General features: G+C 39.8%; 1 protein-coding gene across 1 annotated transcript; it reads right to left on the bottom strand.

Annotated features, from left to right (window-relative positions):
* Nucleotides 1–1,407: 1,407 nt before the first annotated feature.
* nemp2 (nuclear envelope integral membrane protein 2) lies at nt 1,408–15,008 on the bottom strand. The gene is made up of 9 exons (XM_041262914.1): nt 14,875–15,008; nt 12,249–12,358; nt 11,478–11,712; nt 10,584–10,656; nt 8,281–8,374; nt 7,515–7,629; nt 3,965–4,181; nt 2,359–2,556; nt 1,408–1,846 (listed from the first exon to the last, which is right to left on the bottom strand). Exons 1-9 carry the CDS (start codon nt 14,966–14,968, stop codon nt 1,579–1,581), a joined length of 1,404 nt encoding a protein of 467 aa, XP_041118848.1. The 5' UTR covers nt 14,969–15,008; the 3' UTR covers nt 1,408–1,578.
* Between the last annotated feature and the right edge of the window lie 5,169 nt (nt 15,009–20,177).

Below are 20,177 nucleotides of genomic sequence, written 5' to 3' on the forward strand. Positions count from 1 at the left end.
CAACACACAGGATTGAAAGGAACAGCGCTCACACACACTTTTTAATAAACAAAAATGAAATAAACAAAAAAACCTAGCTCCTATTTGGATCACTAACTAAACATTCACCAGGAGCCTACTCTAACAAAACCGGAGAGCTAAGCTGTTTACCGGCTGACACAAAAACATAAAATTAAACACAAAAAAGACTTTCACAACACCTTTTACAGAACGGTTGAAAATACCACCAACCGGGCCCTCCATACAGCAGCAGCCCTGAGCAGACTAACTGCTTTCCTTTTATATCCTGCACCTGGCTCTATTTTCTTAATAATTGCCAGGTGCAGGGGATAATTAAACAATTAACAATTAGCTTGGCAGAGAGGCTTTTTAACCCCGTCCCTGCCATAAAACAAACAACCTTACAATTTGCAGGCCCCTTGTCCTGCTACATTTTTTTTTTTACAAAAACACAGCAACTCAATCTATTTTTTGTAATTCATCAAACATTCAGAGCTTGGACAGATGAAACAATAGCTGCTTTTTAAAAATGTTAAAAGAACACTTGGTGTGTTTTAATTTAGATTATTCCCTCCTGCATTACTTTACATTTTGTTTTGTGCTGATAGACAGGTTCTTGTATCATAAACATTCTGGAAGCCCCAGTGGCTGTCTAATACATACACTCAGTTTAAAAGTGTCACATCAGGACACAGTCCTTTTAGTGCAAAAACAACCTAATCTACCTGCGAGTGCTTTAATCTCCTAAGGTACACAAGGAAATGAGCGGTTGTTCTAATGGTTTCTTCTTAAAATACATTTGAGAGGATTACAAGGAAACTATTAATTTGGATGAAACAGTTATAAGCTGTCAGCAAATTTTACACCCTGTTTCATGCACCCGTCTACCTTAAAGGGTTAATGGCTGTTACTCAACGTTGACCTGAGTTTAAAGGTTCATATCAATGGTACGTTTAAAATGAGTTCACAATGTCAAGACAAGCCTGATATGTTTCAATAAGGTATTCAGTTATCTTAATAACTGTTTAAGCTAATGCAATAAAAACAAGTTAAGGTAAGAAAATTATCAAGTAAAAAAGGCAATCGGGTTAGAATATTATTCAAACATGCACCTACATTCTTACTGAAGCTAACCCGAATATAGTTTGAGAAGCACTTTTTTTGAGGCAGTGGTCCGTACACGATGTAGGGTGGTGGATGTGGTTGAGAAGATGCGAGAGGCGAGGTTACAGTGGTATGGACATATCATGAGGAGGGACGTTGAGGAAGTAACAAAGAGGGTAATGGAATTTGAGGTGGAAGGTAACAGGAGAAGAGGCAGGCCTAGAAAGAGATGGATAGATAGTGTGAGAAAAGATATGGAGGTATGTGAAGTGAGTGAGGAAGATGTGCTCGACAGAGACAAGTGGAGAAGAGCAACCAAAGCAGCTGACCCCAGGACAGTCTGGGACTAAGGCTGTGAAAAAGAAGAAGAAGAAGGTCTATTCTGATCATCTACATCCGTGTTTATCTTTATTCTACACATTTGTATTTTATTTAGTGATATAAGAGATCATTCAGATAAACCCCTTTATGACTTTAAAATAAATCTATATCTGGTACTGGTACTGGTACTGGTACTGGTACTAAACTGCGCTGTTCGGTGGGTTCGTAATACTCCAGGTCTACCTCATCAACATCCTCTTGGAATTGTAGTGGGTTTGGCCAGTCTTGACCACCCTGCTCCTCGCCTCTAGTGGAAAAGATCCAGTCTTCAAAGTAGGTGCCGCCCAAACTGTACTGTTTGTCGTGCTCAAGGATCTCTTCATCAGTCACATGGGAACCCCCTCGTATAAACTCAGCCAACCTGGAGGAATTATTTAAAGAAAATCAGGTCAAAGTATTGAAATAACACTGTTTTTATTTGATTAACAGTGTTTGAGGCTACCAGGTACTGTTCATAAGTCAACAGCTTTTGCTGTGTCATACTTTGTCTCTAAAGTATATCAAGTTTATACTTAATAATGAAATGGATTCAAATTCTAAACTGATATCTGCATAAATAATCTCAGAGGTTGCTTAGTTTTTTTCCCCAATGTACCATGTGTATTTCTCTAATGTACATGGCGCAGTCTGATTCTGTGAACATACTTTTATTGGTATCTTACTGGTTGCTGTAACCAGAAGGTCTACAAAAACCTTCCGCATTTTTACACCAAATAGGCACATTTCATTTTGTAGACAGCAGTCAGTCATAGAATTCTGCAAATATTTAAACATGCTAACATCTAACAGGGTGCAGGAACAATATCTTTTTTTTATCTTCAAATACATTTTTTTCCGGGTGAGCCCATAGCATACAGTGGAACATGTCTTTACCTCTTAGGAGAGCGGAGTCTTGACACCACTTCCCATGCAGGGAATTCTGGCCTCAAACAGTTTTCACGCAGCTCCTGCAAGGATGCTCTGGTCTCAGTGTCACCCTGTTTTATGTATTCTTCTTCACTAAGCAGTCTGATTTCTAGTTCCTTTGCCTTGAAGCTGCTTTTCAGAATTTGAAATATTCCTCTAATTATTCTGTAGAAACATGAAGTGATAAAATGCTTTTAGGAAACAGATCGACATCAGTTCCGGCTAGAGCTTGACCATGTTTATCTCGGTAACAGACTTGTGTCATTTCACATTACTTGGCTATCTTATCATTAAAAGCTTCTTTTTTTAACCTAACTTGGAGAAATTAAACACACTATAGGACTAAAAGAGTAAAGCCTAGTACTTTTTTTATGTTTCGACAGGTGTTATGTTACAATGGGCTCCACTGATAAAGCTAAAGACCCCTTTAGAAGTCTGTTTTGGTGAACTCAATAAGGTTTGTCAAAAACAGGTCTATAAATAACTCCTGAGCGTTGTGAATAGGGCTCGGCATTTCATGTCTGACACATCCAAAAACAGTTCTTATTCTAAACACATTTCAAATCTGAACAGGAAATACACAGGGAAACGCAGAGTCCCGTTAAACCTATCACCTACATACTGTACATTTTATTTGGGACACAAGAATACAAATATATCAATGTAAAAGCACTTAAAGATAAGATACAGGTAAATAAACAGACAGCTGCCACCTAGTGACGCTCCAGCATATGGCAAATCTCAAAGACCAAGCAGCTCCTTGAGAGGTGGCTTTTTCCTGTCACCCTAAAGCAACTTTATGTTTGTGCATGCTTATGTACTGTACATATATGAAATTATTTAATTTACAAAACATCCAGAGCACAACAACAAGAAATTAGAACAAAATCTACTTTTTCATTTGTTGCCATTTATACGCTGTCAATTCAATGTACCTGATGTACAGTACGGAAATAATTCTTACTATTAAAACTACACGTTGTAAACAAATTATACTGTGTTTTATTGGTTTAGACTGATGTCAGTGCGACTTACCAGTAAATAACACAGCAAAGTGCTTATAATTTACAAAGACTGGCAATGTGGCAGCTACATAAAAGGGCAGTCATTATGACCAGTTTGCCATTCCTTTGCACCATTACTGTATATTATGGTAAGGCACAACTTATTAGGCAAAAAGCATAACGTGAAAGATCCTTAACATTTGGTTTCAGTTATATTTTTCCTTATATTGCCAGATATAAAAGGCATTAAAAATGAAACCGCACAGGGGTAGACATGGTACATATTGTTTTAACTTATATGAACAGGAGTAAGGGAGTGGCCACAGGATTTAATGAGATATGGCCTTACAGTACTGTAAGAAGGCAGTTATGTTATATACACTCAAATACAAAATGTAAAAATGTATTATAGTAATGCTTTTGTATAATAAAATACTGAATGTACGTTCTGTATAAACATTCAATTTCAAAAGCAGTATTTTATTCACCAAAAAAAAAAAAAAATGAAACCGCACTAATTCGGAATTAGCATACTTAATAAGTCACCCCCAGTCTGAAGACCCACTAACCTGCAAATCAAAAACCTTGCAAATGTCAGAGCTTTTAAAGCAACTAAGATGGTGATGACTCCATATGCAGCAGGAGGGTATGTAATCCCACAGTACACTAAGAACAGCGCGATGCTCTGCAGTGCCCAGGTTAGGAGGGTTAAGCTTTGTTTATTTGTTATTGGTCCACGCTTATAGCAGACAGCAAAGCCGAGAAGTCCAGAAAATAACAGGTAACCTGTAACGATATTTAAAAACAAACACACAGGAAAACATTGAAAAGGACTTATTGAAACTGAAGAAGAAAAAAGGCTCTTGCAAAACCAATGCCTGCTAACGTCAGCTTCTGTAGAGTGCTTAACATACTGTAGAGCCATAACGCTGTCAATAGGGTAATAGGACACCATCTGGTTGTGAAGTCTTGGATACACCAGCTGAGGATCTACTGTTAATAACTTATTTAAATTAATTAAAACTGATTGAACTGAACCTGACATGCAACAGGGAGCTTGTATACACTGCAGAATTGATAGAATACAATACAATACATTATTCTAAGCGATTTCATGTTAGATCCCCTCATGACACGCAAGGTGCTTTACAAATAAAACACGAATACGGCAGGGCAAAGGCCTTGTCAAACAGTCTTGAAAAGCTTTACAAATGCGAACGCAACAAGTTCAGCTAGGCAACAAATACCACACCCTAGTGCAAACTAAAAATCTTCTACACAGCAAGAGTCCAGCCAATATCAGGTAAAACCATATCCACAGACCTTAACAGGTGAGAACAGGCACATCTGAGGCTATAATAAGCCAAAAAAACTCTGTGCTCAACAGGAAAAAAATGTAGGGATGGAGTGACGGGAGGGATGTGTTTAGGATGGAGTAGGGATGGAGTGACGGGAGGGATGTGTTTAGGATGGAGTAGGGATGGAGTGACGGGAGGGGTGTGTTTAGGATGGGGTAGGGATGGAGTGACGGGAGGGGTGTGTTTAGGATGGGGTAGGGATGGAGTGACGGGAGGGGTGTGTTTAGGATGGGGTAGGGATGGAGTGACGGGAGGGATGTGTTTAGGATGGGGTAGGGATGGAGTGACGGGAGGGATGTGTTTAGGATGGGGTAGGGATGGAGTGACGGGAGGGGTGTGTTTAGGATGGGGTAGGGATGGAGTGACGGGAGGGGTGTGTTTAGGATGGGGTAGGGATGGAGTGACGGGAGGGGTGTGTTTAGGATGGGGTAGGGATGGAGTGACGGGAGGGATGTGTTTAGGATGGGGTAGGGATGGAGTGACGGGAGGGGTGTTTTTAGGATGGAGTAGGGATGGAGTGACGGGAGGGATGTGTTTAGGATGGGGTAGGGATGGAGTGACGGGAGGGATGTGTTTAGGATGGGGTAGGGATGGAGTGACGGGAGGGGTGTGTTTAGGATGGGGTAGGGATGGAGTGACGGGAGGGATGTGTTTAGGATGGAGTAGGGATGGAGTGACGGGAGGGGTGTGTTTAGGATGGAGTAGGGATGGAGTGACGGGAGGGGTGTTTTTAGGATGGGGTAGGGATGGAGTGACGGGAGGGATGTGTTTAGGATGGGGTAGGGATGGAGTGACGGGAGGGGTGTTTTTAGGATGGGGTAGGGATGGAGTGACGGGAGGGGTGTTTTTAGGATGGGGTAGGGATGGAGTGACGGGAGGGGTGTGTTTAGGATGGGGTAGGGATGGAGTGACGGGAGGGGTGTGTTTAGGATGGGGTAGGGATAGAGTGACGGGAGGGATGTGTTTAGGATGGGGTAGGGATGGAGTGACGGGAGGGGTGTGTTTAGGATGGGGTAGGGATGGAGTGACGGGAGGGGTGTGTTTAGGATGGAGTAGGGATGGAGTGACGGGAGGGATGTGTTTAGGATGGGGTAGGGATGGAGTGACGGGAGGGATGTGTTTAGGATGGGGTAGGGATGGAGTGACGGGAGGGATGTGTTTAGGATGGGGTAGGGATGGAGTGACGGGAGGGGTGTGTTTAGGATGGGGTAGGGATGGAGTGACGGGAGGGGTGTGTTTAGGATGGGGTAGGGATGGAGTGACGGGAGGGGTGTGTTTAGGATGGAGTAGGGATGGAGTGACGGGAGGGATGTGTTTAGGATGGGGTAGGGATGGAGTGACGGGAGGGGTGTGTTTAGGATGGGGTAGGGATGGAGTGACGGGAGGGATGTGTTTAGGATGGAGTAGGGATGGAGTGACGGGAAGGATGTGTTTAGGATGGGGTAGGGATGGAGTGACGGGAGGGGTGTGTTTAGGATGGGGTAGGGATGGAGTGACGGGAGGGATGTGTTTAGGATGGGGTAGGGATGGAGTGACGGGAGGGGTGTGTTTAGGATGGGGTAGGGATGGAGTGACGGGAGGGGTGTGTTTAGGATGGGGGTAGGGATGGAGTGACGGGAGGGATGTGTTTAAGATGGGGTAGGGATGGAGTGACGGGAGGGGTGTTTTTAGGATGGGGTAGGGATGGAGTGACGGGAGGGATGTGTTTAGGATGGAGTAGGGATGGAGTGACGGGAGGGATGTGTTTAGGATGGGGTAGGGATGGAGTGACGGGAGGGATGTGTTTAGGATGGGGTAGGGATGGAGTGACGGGAGGGATGTGTTTAGGATGGGGTAGGGATGGAGTGACGGGAGGGGTGTGTTTAGGATGGGGTAGGGATGGAGTGACGGGAGGGGTGTGTTTAGGATGGGGTAGGGATGGAGTGACGGGAGGGATGTGTTTAGGATGGGGTAGGGATGGAGTGACGGGAGGGATGTGTTTAGGATGGGGTAGGGATGGAGTGACGGGAGGGGTGTGTTTAGGATGGGGTAGGGATGGAGTGACGGGAGGGGTGTGTTTAGGATGGGGTAGGGATGGAGTGATGGGAGGGATGTGTTTAGGATGGAGTAGGGATGGAGTGATGGGAGGGATGTGTTTAGGATGGAGCAGGGATGGAGTGATGGGAGGGGTGTGTTTAGGATGGAGTAGGGATGGAGTGATGGGAGGGGTGTGTTTAGGATGTAGTAGGGATGGCGTGATGGGAGGGATGTGTTTAGGATGGAGTAGGGATGGAGTGATGGGATGGATGTGTTTAGGATGGAGTAATGGGAGGGGTGTGTTTAGGATGGAGTAGGGATGGAGTGATGGGAGGGATGTGTTTAGGATGGAGTAGGGATGGAGTGATGGGAGGGGTGTGTTTAGGATGGAGTAGGGATGGAGTGATGGGAGGGGTGTGTTTAGGATGGAGTGATGGGAGGGGTGTGTTTAGGATGGAGTAGGGATGGAGTGATGGGAGGGGTGTGTTTAGGATGGAGTCAGGATGGAGTGATCGGAGGGGTGTGTTTAGGATGGAGTAGGGATGGAGTGATGGGAGAGATGTGTTTAGGATGGAGTCAGGATGGAGTGATGGGAGGGATGTGTTAGGGATGGAGTAGGGATAGAGTAAATGGAGGGATGTTTTCAGGATTTTCAGTCATGTGAGTTTATTTTCAGTCATGTCAGCTTATTTACATATTCTTGTTTTTATAAATTTGATTCATTCATGAAATTCCCTTTACTTACCAACTGCGTATCTCCAGTAATCTGTCTTTATTTCATCCCAGTGATTCACGACCTGCTGGACCACCATGTAGGATAGATAAGAATATCCACTGAGCATAAACAGAAAAGTCTTTTTCTATAAAACAAAACAATGGTACAGGAAATTTCATCATGAAATGTGTATATGAACACTACAGAACTTGCTATATATTATTATTTTTAAGTGCTCATGAAATATTGGGGGGAAGAACACTGCTTACAGACTCAAGAAAGCCTCTCTGAAGCACATATTTACAATTAAGCCAAAAATGTGTGGTGGTTCTGAGATGTGGACTTTTCTGGGGGCTAGGTTGAGACTGCAAGACTCATTCATTTATTTCACTTGTGACCTGAGCCAGTTCAGAACTCAAGTCTCCTGAGATGAAAGGCATAAGTGGCTAGAGAATTAGCCTGCTGCACCATTAAGCCATAACAGCAAAAAATGCATCACTTTGCTAAATGCACATCATTAGCATTTATATCCCTAATGGGTACAGCAGGAGTTAATGTAAAATATAATCTCTATACATCTTATGTAGCTTTCATGAGCTCAGCCTATCAGGTAACCGTATTGGGAAAAAGAAATTGTACTAAAGATTCATAAACTTCTAAATGTACAGTTTCAAATGAACCGTACAGTGAATCAATATAAAAAATATATATTATTCAGATTTTAATAAAATATGAAACAGTTTGAAATATTGCACGTTATGATTCTGAGCTAAAGTTTTACTCTGCTAGTACCTACCTTTGGTATGAACCTTTTAAGTACAAACAAAGTAAGAATGAACATGGAGAAAACACCCAGAGAAATACCTAAAGTGTAATAAAACACAGTGTTCCTGTTAAAAGAAAAAAAAAATCATGAAATTACCATGGCAACAACCACACAGCTTGCAGAAGTGAATTTGTCCACATTGTTTTGCTTTTATTTTTCCTAAACTGTTATCATCATTTATTATGTAGAATTGTATAGTTAATTGTACATTTGTCACGAAGCACAGTTTAAAAAGATGTTCTGTCTCTTAGAACCTGATAAGAATTTAGTTAGACACCCAGGGTTAACATCCGTTTTACACTTTAAAATAGCACAGTACATGCATTAACATTAACTGTGCATCCCATAGACAGGGCCATTGACTGCTTGGTACATTACACTATTCTGGGCCACTGCAAGGATAGCTCCCTTGGGACTGAGCCACCCACCATGCACCACTGGACACTTGTGGTTCCTTTTACTATATATATATAATATATAATATATATATATATATATATATATATATATATATATATATATATATATATATATATATATTATATATATACACAGTGGCTTGCAAAAGTATTCAGACCCCTGACCAAGTCTCTCATATTACTGAATTACAAATGGTACATTGAAATTTTGGTCTGTTTGATATTTTATTTTTAAACACTGAAACTCAGAATCAATTACTGTAAGGTGACATTGGTTTTATGTTGGGAAATATTTTTAAGAAAAATAAAAAACTGAAATATCTTGAATAAGTATTCAACCCCTGTGCTGTGGAAGCTCCCAGTTTGCACTGATTAAAGAAATTGCCCAAACAAGGACAAAATTACCTTACCATTGGCCTCCACCTGTGAACCATTAAAGTTCCTGTCACATTTTCTGGATAAAAAACCCACTGTTGAGGATCATTGGTAAGACTGTGAATCTGAAGGAAAATGAAGACCAAAGAGCATTCTACAGTAGTTAGAGATAAAGTAATACAAATGCATAGATTAGGGAAAGGGTACAAAATAATATCCAAGTGTTTGGATATCCGAGTGAGCACAGTTGGATCAATAATCATGAAGTGGAAGCTGCATCACACCACCCAGGCACTGCCAAGAAAAGGCCGTCCCTCAAAACTCAGCGCTCAAACAAGAAGGAGACTTGTGAGAGAAGCCAGAGAGGCCAACAATCACTTTGAAGGAGCTACAGAGTTCAGTGGCTGGGAGTGGAGTAATGGTGCACCAGTCATCCATATCAACAGCGCTGCATAACACTGACCTGAATGGGAGTGTGGCAAGAAATAAGCCATTACTCAAAAAGTACCATCTGAAAGCACGTCTGGAGTTTGCCAGAAAGCATGAGAGTGACCCAGCTGAGATGTGGGAAAAGGTTTTGTGGTCAGATGAGACCAAGATAGAGCTTTTTGGCCAAAACTCAAAGAGCTATGTGTGGTGCAAACCTAACACTGCCCATGCCTCAAGACACACCATCCCTACAGTGAAGTATGGTGGTGGCAGCATCATGCTGTGGGGATGCTTCTCATCAGCAGGGACTGGGCATCTTGTTACAATTGAAGGAAGAATGGATGGAGCAAAATACAGGAAAATACTGCAAGAGAATCTGTTTTAGTCTGCTAAAAAACTGAAGCTTGGGAGGAAATTCACCTTTCAGCAGGACAATGATCCCAAGCACAAGGCCAAAACAACATTGGAGTGGCTCAAGAACAAAAAGGTGAATGTCCTACAGTGGCCCAGTGAAAGTCCTGATCTCAATCCCACTGAGAATCTGTCGTAATATTTGAAAATTGCGGTCCACAAGCGTCATCTAACCAACCTGAACAACCTGGAGCAAATTTGCCAAGAAAAATGGGCCAACATCACTCCAACACTGTGTGCAAAGCTGGTACATACTTACCCCAAAAGACTTAAAGCTCTACCAAATATTAATGTGTGGGGGTTGAATACTTATGCAAGCAAGATATTTCAGTTTTTTAAATTTTTCTTTTAATTTTTTCTAATATTTCCCAACATAAAACCAATGTCACCTTACAGTAATTGATTTAGATATTAAGTGTTTTAAAATAAAATATTGAACAGAACGAAATTTCAAAGTACCATTTGTAATTCAGTAATATGAGAGAATTGGTATGGGGTCTGAATACTTTTGCAAGCCACTCTGTGTGTGTGTGTGTGTGTGTGTGTGTGTGTGTGTGGTGTGTGTGTGTGTGTGTGTGTATATATATATATATATATATATATGATAAATATTGCAATCTTAGAATGTTAAATCTTCACCTGCATAATCTGCGTGCAGAAAAGAGCAGCAATATTCCGATCACAAACAGGGAAAAACGATACAGATCATGTTCTGAAACAAAGAAACATTTAGCTGTTATTTCAAATAGCCTCTACTTACATTAACTATCCCCTTTGTATGATGTTTTGAAGTTCCAGCTGCTGGCCACAGACACATTAACATGGCCAGATCAGCAAAAACAGCATGTCTTTTTAGTTTGTGTTTCTAGTGTGTATGGCCAGCAGTATGAAAGGAAACGTGATCCACAGCAGCTGCTCCCGTGATAGCACGACTGTACAGGCACTTGGATGAACTAACCTTTGTGACATATATCTGTAGCTGGCAACTGGAACTGAAGAGCAGCCCCTGAACTCAGGTCAAAGCTCTTAACAAACTATATTACAAAATCTGAAAAGATTGCGAACCACCGTAAATTGTGCAGCCTGCAAAAAGTGTTTAACCCTTGTCACATGTTGTTACTATAGCAAGTAGAACAGTGTTGTGGGCTGTTAATATTGACCATAAAACTATAGCTCAGGAGCTGCTCTTTTAACCTGATAAAGGTTTAGCTCTGTAATAAAAAGTCACAAACTAATCATCAAGATCCCCCATTGATGGCTGCAACCCATTCCACACTTCTATATGATTGCAGATGCCTTAAATGTTCTTTACAGATTTTCTTCCTGCAGAACACTGACTTTCCAACCTTCTTTTTCATTCTCAACAATAATGGCTCACCAGGGAAATCTAATAACACCACAGATGGTCTTCTTCAGCAAAAGTCGTTTTCTGTGTGAAACTGTAAACTACATCACATAATCAAATGAAATCAGGGCAATATGCTTCAAAATAGCTTCCAGATTTAATAGGAAAAGCAATTTAATTCCACTTACTTTTTCTGGTTACGCGCACTGAGTACTTAACAGAGGACTTGATTGATTTTACTCCAAAGCAGACTTCCTCATCAATATGTGCAATAGTTAAGTTTAGTTCATTTGGTGCATTTGGAAAAGGCCAATACAATCTTAAAACACACTGAACAAAAAGTATGAATGTCCCTGGGTCTTTACAACTGTTATCTTCCACAGGAAAAACAATGTAGACATCATCCTGGCTTTGCACATTCACCTAAGAGAGCATGAAACTAAAATTACAAACAAGACAACAATAGTGTTATTTTACTATAAATAATATGGGGAAACACACATAGTACATGTGACAGGGGTAAGACCAGTGAGGCTAGAAAGCTTTAATACATCTTTTAAAAGTAAAACAAACCAAACAGACCTACAGTAAAATAAACTGGGTATTGTTCATATTGACCACAAACTAACATTTAATACCCTGTAATTCACAGTTAAGCAAGTTTGTTATTATTAACTTCACAATACTGGTATGAACGAATATATATATATATATATATAATATTATATTATATATATAGAATAATATATATATATATATATATATTTCTATCGAACTGGGTAAACCTGCCTAAAAAATTAAACAAACCCTACAGTATCCGTAATGTGACAAGCTGGTTTTGCGTATGAAAATGCACGTTTATATTGAAAGATATCAAAGCCAGGTTCACATAGTTAAGAACATGCAAATCGATCGAAAGAAATATTTTTGTGGTCTTGTTGAAAGTCAAATGCAAATACCTGGAATGTTGACCAGAAGTCCTTCCATCCTAATGCCGTCTTTAAATTGTAGCAAAAACATTGCTCCTGGTATTGACTTATTTCCAGATTGTCTATCACTTCAACACATTCTAACAGAAGGGGAAATCCCCCCTTGATTGACGCGTAACATTTAAAGTATATATATATATATATATATATATATATATATATATATATATATATATATATATATATATATATATATAGATAGATAGATAGATAGAAAGAAAGATACATACACACACACACACACACACACAAACACACACACACACACACACACACACACACATACAGTACTGTGCAAAAGTTTTAGGCAGGTGTGAAAAAATGCTGTAAAGTAAGAATGCTTTCAAAAATAGACATGTCAATAGTTTATATTGATCAATTAACAAAATGCAAAGTGAGTGAACTGAAGAAAAATCTACATCAAATCAATATTTGGTGTGACCACCCTTTGCCTTCAAAACAGCATCAATTCTTCTAGGTACACTTGCACACAGTTTTTGAAGGAACTCGGCAGGTAGGTTGGCCCAAACATCTTGGAGAACTAACCATAGTTCTTCTGTGGATTTGGGCAGCCTCAGTTGCTTCTGTCTCTTCATGTAATCCCAGACAGACTCAACGATGTTGAGATCAGGGCTCTGTGGGGGCCATACCATCACTTCCAGGACTCCTTGAATTTCTTTACGTCGAAGACAGTTCTTAATGACTTTCGCTGTATGTTTGGGGTTGTTGTCATGCTGCAGAATAAATTTGGGGCCAATCACATGCCTCCCTGATGGTATTGCATGATGGATAAGTATCTGCCTGTACTTCTCAGCATTGAGGAGACCATTAATTCTGACCAAATCCCCAACTCCATTTGCAGAAAAGTGCAGCCCCAAACTTGCAAGGAACCTCCACCATGCTTCACTGTTGCCAGCAGACACTCATTTGTGTACCGCTCTCCAGCCCTTCGGTGAACAAACTGCCTTCTGCTACAGCCAAATATTTCAAATTTTGTCTCATCGTCCAGAGCACCTGCTGCCATTTTTCTACACCTCAGTTCCTGTGTTTTCGTGCATCGTTGAGTCGCTTGGCCTTGTTTCCACGTCGGAGGTATGGCTTTTTGGCCGCATGTCTTCCATGAAGGCCACTTCTGACCAGACTTCTCCGGACAGTAGATGGGTTTACCAGGTGTATCATGTGTCTTTCATCTGCTGCAGTATGTTTCCTTGGCCAACCACTGCGTCTAGGGTCCTCAGCGTTGCCCGTTTCTTTGTGCTTCTTCAAAAGAGCTTGGACAGCACATCTGGAAACCCCTGTTTGCCTTGAAATTTCTGCCTGGGAGAGACCTTGCTGATGCAGTATAACTACCTTGTGTCTTGTTCCTGTGTTCAGTCTTGCCATGGTGTATGACTTTTGGCAGTAAACTGTCTTCAGCAACCTCACCTTGTTAGCTGAGTTTGGCTGTTCCTCACCCAGTTTTATTCCTCCTACAAAGCTTTTTCTGTTTCAGTTAATGATTGTGTTTCAACCTAAATATTGAATTGATGATCATTAGCACCTGTATGGTATAATTGTTTAATCATACACCTGACTATATGCCTACAAAATCACTGACTTTGTGCAAGTGTACCTAGAAGAATTGATGCTGTTTTGAAGGCAAAGGGTGGTCACACCAGCTATGGATTTGATTTAGATTTCTCCTATGTTCACTCACTTTGCATTTTGTTAATTGATAAATATAAACTATTAACATGTCTATTTTTGAAAGCATTCTTACTTTACAGCATTTTTTACACCTGCCTAAAACTTTTGCACAGTACTGTATATACTATATATATATATATATAATATATATATATATATATATATATGATATAATATATATTATATATATATTATATATATAGCACGGTACTGTACATAAATATATTTAGGCAAGGTATTTAGGAATTCTGTCTGTGTACATACAGTCACCTACACAATAATTCCCACAGCAGAATTATTAATGTTTCAGAATTATTAAAGTGATAGTCATTTTTATTAATGGCATAACAGAACAGGGGTGATCCTACACCAGGTTTAATTTAACAATTAAGAATATGGTTGGAACACAGGCCCCACCCATGCACTAATAAGTCTCATCTCCTTAGCCACACCTGGCCTTGGGGAGTGGCGCAGAACACTTCTTCCTTGACATGGGTTATGGAGAACCCTGCAAATGGCATAATACTCGAAAATATAGCCTATGATGATACGCTGGCAAAACCCCAACATCCAAACAGTACAGTACAGTATAGGCTACCTACGTGTCGTGTACTCGTCCAACAGCAATGCAACCGTACCGGATTTTCTGTTTTTACGTCCCTTTCACTTGACACAGTATGCAGTCTATTACAATTACTTTACTGTAAACATGCAGAATTAATGAACATTTATCAAGTGAGGCTTATATGTTTGTTTGTTTTTTTATATTGAAACTTTGAACAAGATATAATATACCTTAATGTCTAATGAAGCGTAACCTACCATCATAAAGTTTCTACACAAAAAAACACGGAAATGATTTTTGCAACTATCAAAACACAGCATATGGTTGATGACACATATGTAATACCTTTAAATGTGTTACTCCACGCCGTCTGTGCAAATAAGAACAAACAAACTCCTAAAATCTGCATATAATTTTTTGAAGCGGAGAGACTCTTCATGATGAAACAGAAATACTGTAGTTTCAAATTCGGTGGAACTTTGGACTCGACCATCATCAGACTAAACCAGACGATACACAGAGATGAGAATATACAGTAGAAACTAACTTAACCAAAAAGAAGGTGTATTACATACCAAAACATAATGTTTAATACAATGGTTTACATGTAAGAAATCGATTTTCTTTCTTTCTGAAAAATAATAAAATTATGGCAAGTGTGCGTATCTGACATCTTCTAGTTTCGTCTCGAAGCTGAACCGACCGTGTACTTCCACATTTTGTCACTCAGTGCTCCTTAATATTACCACCGTCGGGTATACAAAGGACACGAAATGGTAAACAAAAAAGTTACGTTATCATCTACCACCTATGATGTTTGAAAATGTACGATTTAATAACAGGATAGTTTATTTTTGTATTATTGTTATTAGTAGTATTATTATTATACCAGTACATGTATTACGCAATGCAATACATTTTTTGAACGACTATGAAAACAAAGAGAAACATCGAAGATAAGCTGACTTATATTCCACTAACAAGAGTGCGTACATGAAATAAAGCCCCCTAGTGGACGTATTTTATAGAACCTCGGGACACCTCCTAGCAATAGAGTTAGGTTGAGCAAGAACAAAAGGGAAGCGTATCGGATGGTTTTACAGACTCTGCTTAGCATTAGTCTTTGATTACTTCACCTCAAATAAAATCAGTCAGTCTAAGATTGGTGATAATCTGGGTCTGTGAAACCAGCCTTATACGACATTAGAGCGACTTAGTGTATCATTGCAAATTGACAATGGTATGAAACCTTAACCAATAAATGAGCAGAAATCCCTTGTTCTCTCCCACCACAAAAAAGTCAAATACAACACTAGATATTGCATGGATTACAATAGTTATTGATTACAATAATAATATTTAAAAGAAAATGGTCTCTTCACTAGAGAAAATGACGTACAACTTCTAATCTTGTGCTTTTAAGTGATATTATACCAGGTGGAAATATTTCATGACTAATATGTGTGTGTGTGTGTGTGTGTGTGTGTGTGTGTGTGTGTGTGTGTGTGTGATATTAACAGGCATTGACTCACAATATATTCTGTCTGAGACATTTCAATGTGATGATACTAAAAGAATGGTGACATGCAAAAGAAGATGCCAACCCAGTCATTGCCTCACTTGTGTGTCTCAATCCTTCTTAGCTGTAATATTGGGCTACAAGAAATTACTTTGTGAGAAATTTGATCTAGCTGGAAGATCCTGGGCAAATCATTTCTTAATAATCAGATATGAATTCTCTGTATAACGCTTTCACATATGGGATACTATTTTTTTCGCCCACAGAATAACACAATTAAATATTGAAAGCACATCTAAAGTTACAAGGTTCAGACTCCAGCAAAAGCTATTGACTCATTTGTTTGATTAATATATAGGTGCCCTAATTTTAGCTTCCTCCTGGAAATTACGCTTGAATGACTCCACAGATTCCCTTGGTTGACAGCACTGGAGGATTATGAATATGAGAGGAAATGGGGAGCTATTTAAACAACCAGTCTAAGAAAATAAAACTGGATTTTATGGACCTAAGCCACATACTTTCCCTCACAGTAACAGTCTGGGGTTTTCAGTCTGGGGCTGTCTGTTAATGTACTTGTAGCTGTTACACCAACTTCTCCAATTGTGAGAAGACAATGCATATAACATTATTTACCACAAGTTATTGAGTATCGAAATCATGGGATATTGTTGTATAAGCACTTTGTTATGATACTGATAGCTCTAATTTTGTACTTGTAGCTGTGTCAGCAGTGTACACAAGCCTGTTTTCAGAGTACTTAGTTTTAACAACAGGTTGGTAACCACTCTCTGTGACAGGCACACCTACACACTTGAGAACATGCATTGTTATATTTGAAATTTGACTGAGAAGTTTAAAACACAGCCTTGGGACTTTTCAGAACAAAATAATAACCTCTACAAATCTGCTTCAGTCTCTCTGTCCTATTAAAGTAATAAAACACCTTTTAGAATGTGTGATAGAAAAAAACAAACATTGACTATATTTAAATTGCTAGTACTGTTATGTTTGATAGACATGTGCTACCACTGTGGAAAAAAAACAACCTCTTGTTATGGAAAGTAAAAGTCTATGCTCTGTGTTTTTTAAAGAAGAATGCTTCATGGCAAGAGCTGTATCTTTTGTTTTGTCGTCTAAAAGGGCCTTATTTCCATATCATTAGGAAACCACTTGATAAAATAATCTTCTAACATCACACAGTGCTGCAAGGCGTCAAGCAAGAGGTGTGAAAGGGGTGAGGCAACCAAATAAAGACAATTTTTAGAGCGATACAACTCGAGTAGGAAAATGCTTTTGCAGACAGGGACAGATGTGCAAAAGCTTACAGGGTAATACTGGTGTCTGAGCAATTCAAAATCTAAAGTGTAGTTCAGGGCCCTGTGTCCCCTATTGGGCTAGCTATCATGTTTGATGCTGGATCCCAAGGATAATGCATATCATATCAATGCATTTAAGAACAGAAAGGTTTCCACAAGGAAGTCTGAAATAGCTGTCTTCATATTGCAGTCAAAGGCATTATAATTTGAGTCCTTTTTTAGAATGGTTAAGATGGTTTAACTTTCTGTGTGCACCTGAATTTAAACAGTAGGTAAATTACATGACATTTTATTTTGTTATGTTTCCCTTACTGTTGTATAGTCTTAGCCATCATTCTGCGTGGTTCTGGGGTCTGTTTCTATATCACTGAGTCATTATAATTTTTCTCCAAATCTGCCTTTAACCAGCTTTGAGGTGCTTTGAAACCTAAGTGCCAGGACTGCATAGCCTTCTACGTGCCAGTATAACTACCAGAATAAAAACAATAATGACTTGGTATTGGATAGCACAAAGCCCATAGCCACTCAATAGTAAAACTAAAATGAGATTTAAAGCCCCTTACTCCTGGACACTGGTTGTTTTGTAAGGGGGAAGCATTTTGCAGTTCATTACACTTTTTTATTACTTGCATACTGTCTAAACAATATTTGTTTGATAGAGGTCATTGTTAAAGATCATTGGGGATTCGCTTGCCACTACAGGCACTGATACTGTGGTACAGTAGATAAATGCAAGACTATTGTGTAGCATCGTGTTTGACTGTGTTGAGTCGATTTACAACAACATTGATTCTGTTGTGTTCAAACCACCATGGACAACAGTGAACAATGTGATTCATGAGATGAGACTTCTGTGAGCATCACATTATGTAGCCAGCTTTAAAAGTGTGGGCCTCCAAGAGCAAGCCTCCAGTGTGGGGAAGCTCATCAGTGCTTGTGTCATCTTACTCCACTTGCATAGCCTATAGCAGAGACTAAGGACTCTACAGACACAAGCTTACTGAGTGTCGACATTGAATGCTGGGTTTCAAAGTGCCTGTAGAACAAAGGAACTCTTTTAAATTAGACACTTCATGTAGGACGGTGGCAACAATATAACAATATCTAGTCTCTCTGCTAAACCTTCCAAAGTTTCTTGTTTTTGGGGACTCTGTGTAGGATAGTGTGAGGCGAGAGTGTATTAAATGGAATGTCCAGACAGTAATTTATGTGTACAGAAATAAAATAATTTATTTTTATTTTCTATACACAACAAAAAGGATTAAATAACAAACGAAAAACAAAATGGTGTGAGGGAAGGAGTGCAGGGGTGAAATCCAAAACAAACTGATGACTCGTCTTTAATTTGTCTTCGTGGTGATCATAAACAAAAAAAAGACAAAAGAAATGTTAGTATTTCAAAAAACCCGCTGCACAAAACCAGTATCTCCCTTCACCCGTGACTCCTCCTACTTTTTCTTTCGGACCAACCCCGAACACAGTAGTACGTTCCCTTTAGTATGTAATGTCCCGCCTCTGTAGTCAGTGGAACACCAATCCCCAACCGACACGTGTCCTTATCCTTCACTTGACTCCAGTGGCTGGAAGTTACATACTCGTACTTCCGCCCCTCACCAAGGTGCCGCCCCTCAAAAGATGACTTTTGCCATGGTCACGAGATCTTGGTAAGGGAAGTCCCGAGTTGGTTTGATGCCACCTACTGTCGGGAGGCTGAATCACAGACCGAAACCCCTTTGACTCATCACAGATAGTTTCTTGTCCACTGGAAAGTTGTGGAGGTGCTGTCCCTGCATTGTGGATTAAAAGGAAGGATTGTATTACCCTTCCCAGATTATAGCTGCATTCAGCAAGATGTCTGGAGTTGTGGAGTTAAAATGGCATAATGTGCTTTGTTACAGATGATGTCCCATATCGGTGAGATGAGATTAAAGTTAAAAGCTGTATAATAACCACGAGTGCAGATTCAATTCAATTCAATTACATTTTTGTGATATTTTTAATGTGAGCTTTGAAAGAAAGTCCTGTATCATATATAACACCTAGATTTTTTTTTTACTTCAGCCCTAAAATCTGTACAGAGTCCATCAGATAAAACATCAGTCAAATGCGTATCTTCGTGTTTTCTCTGAGGCCCCAGTATCATCATTTCTGTTTTGTCTGAATTTAACATTAAAAAGTTATTAAACATCCAGTTCTTAATGTCAGCAAGACAGGTATTCAAAATATTAGCTGCAGATACATAGTCCTGTTTGAGGGACAAGTAAAGCTGAGCATCATCAGCATAACAGTGGAAACTAACTCCGTGTCTACGAATAATGTCACCCAAGGGTAACTGTGACAGGACGGACGTGTGTGGTGACATCAGGCCAGAAGTAGGAACAAAAAACAAACACAGTACTGCAGTGCAAAAAGACGCATGGTGCACCGTTTATTTAAATACAAAAATAAAATAAAAAGTTCAAACAGAAAACACTGCTCAGAGAGCGAAATAAAAGGTTTAAACAAAAACAAAATCATGAACACAAAATAAACAAAACCCAGGTCAGGCTGGACAATTGCCTTCATTGATCCTATACGTTTGTTTATTTTAAATTTCTCTCTCCTCTCGTTCTCCCGTTCCTCCGTTGAACCCCCACACCGAATAGGGGAAACGGCAGGGTTTTTAAACAGGTGACCATCTCTTGATTAGCACCAAATGAATCAATTAAATCAAGAGATAGCCACCTTCTGCACAAGGTTTCTAATGCAGGTGGGGCTACCCGTCCACACTGCTAAACAAACACACATCTACGTCATCACATGCATACACA

The sequence above is a fragment of the Polyodon spathula genome, chromosome 11 (genome assembly GCF_017654505.1).
Source record: "Polyodon spathula isolate WHYD16114869_AA chromosome 11, ASM1765450v1, whole genome shotgun sequence".
Classification (NCBI taxonomy): Eukaryota; Metazoa; Chordata; class Actinopteri; order Acipenseriformes; family Polyodontidae; genus Polyodon; species Polyodon spathula.

What these genes read in the sequence shown, in the direction of transcription:
- nemp2 (XM_041262914.1), bottom strand. Translation starts at nt 14,968, where the DNA reads ATGAAGAGTCTCTCCGCTTCAAAAAATTATATGCAGATTTTAGGAGTT. An exon ending in AGTGCGCGTAACCAGAAAAA is followed by an intron (nt 10,657 to 11,477) that starts GTAAGTGGAATT and finishes TCTTTGTTTCAG; the next exon opens with AACATGATCTGTATCGTTTT. An exon ending in TTACTGGAGATACGCAGTTG is followed by an intron (nt 4,182 to 7,514) that starts GTAAGTAAAGGG and finishes ATATCGTTACAG; the next exon opens with GTTACCTGTTATTTTCTGGA.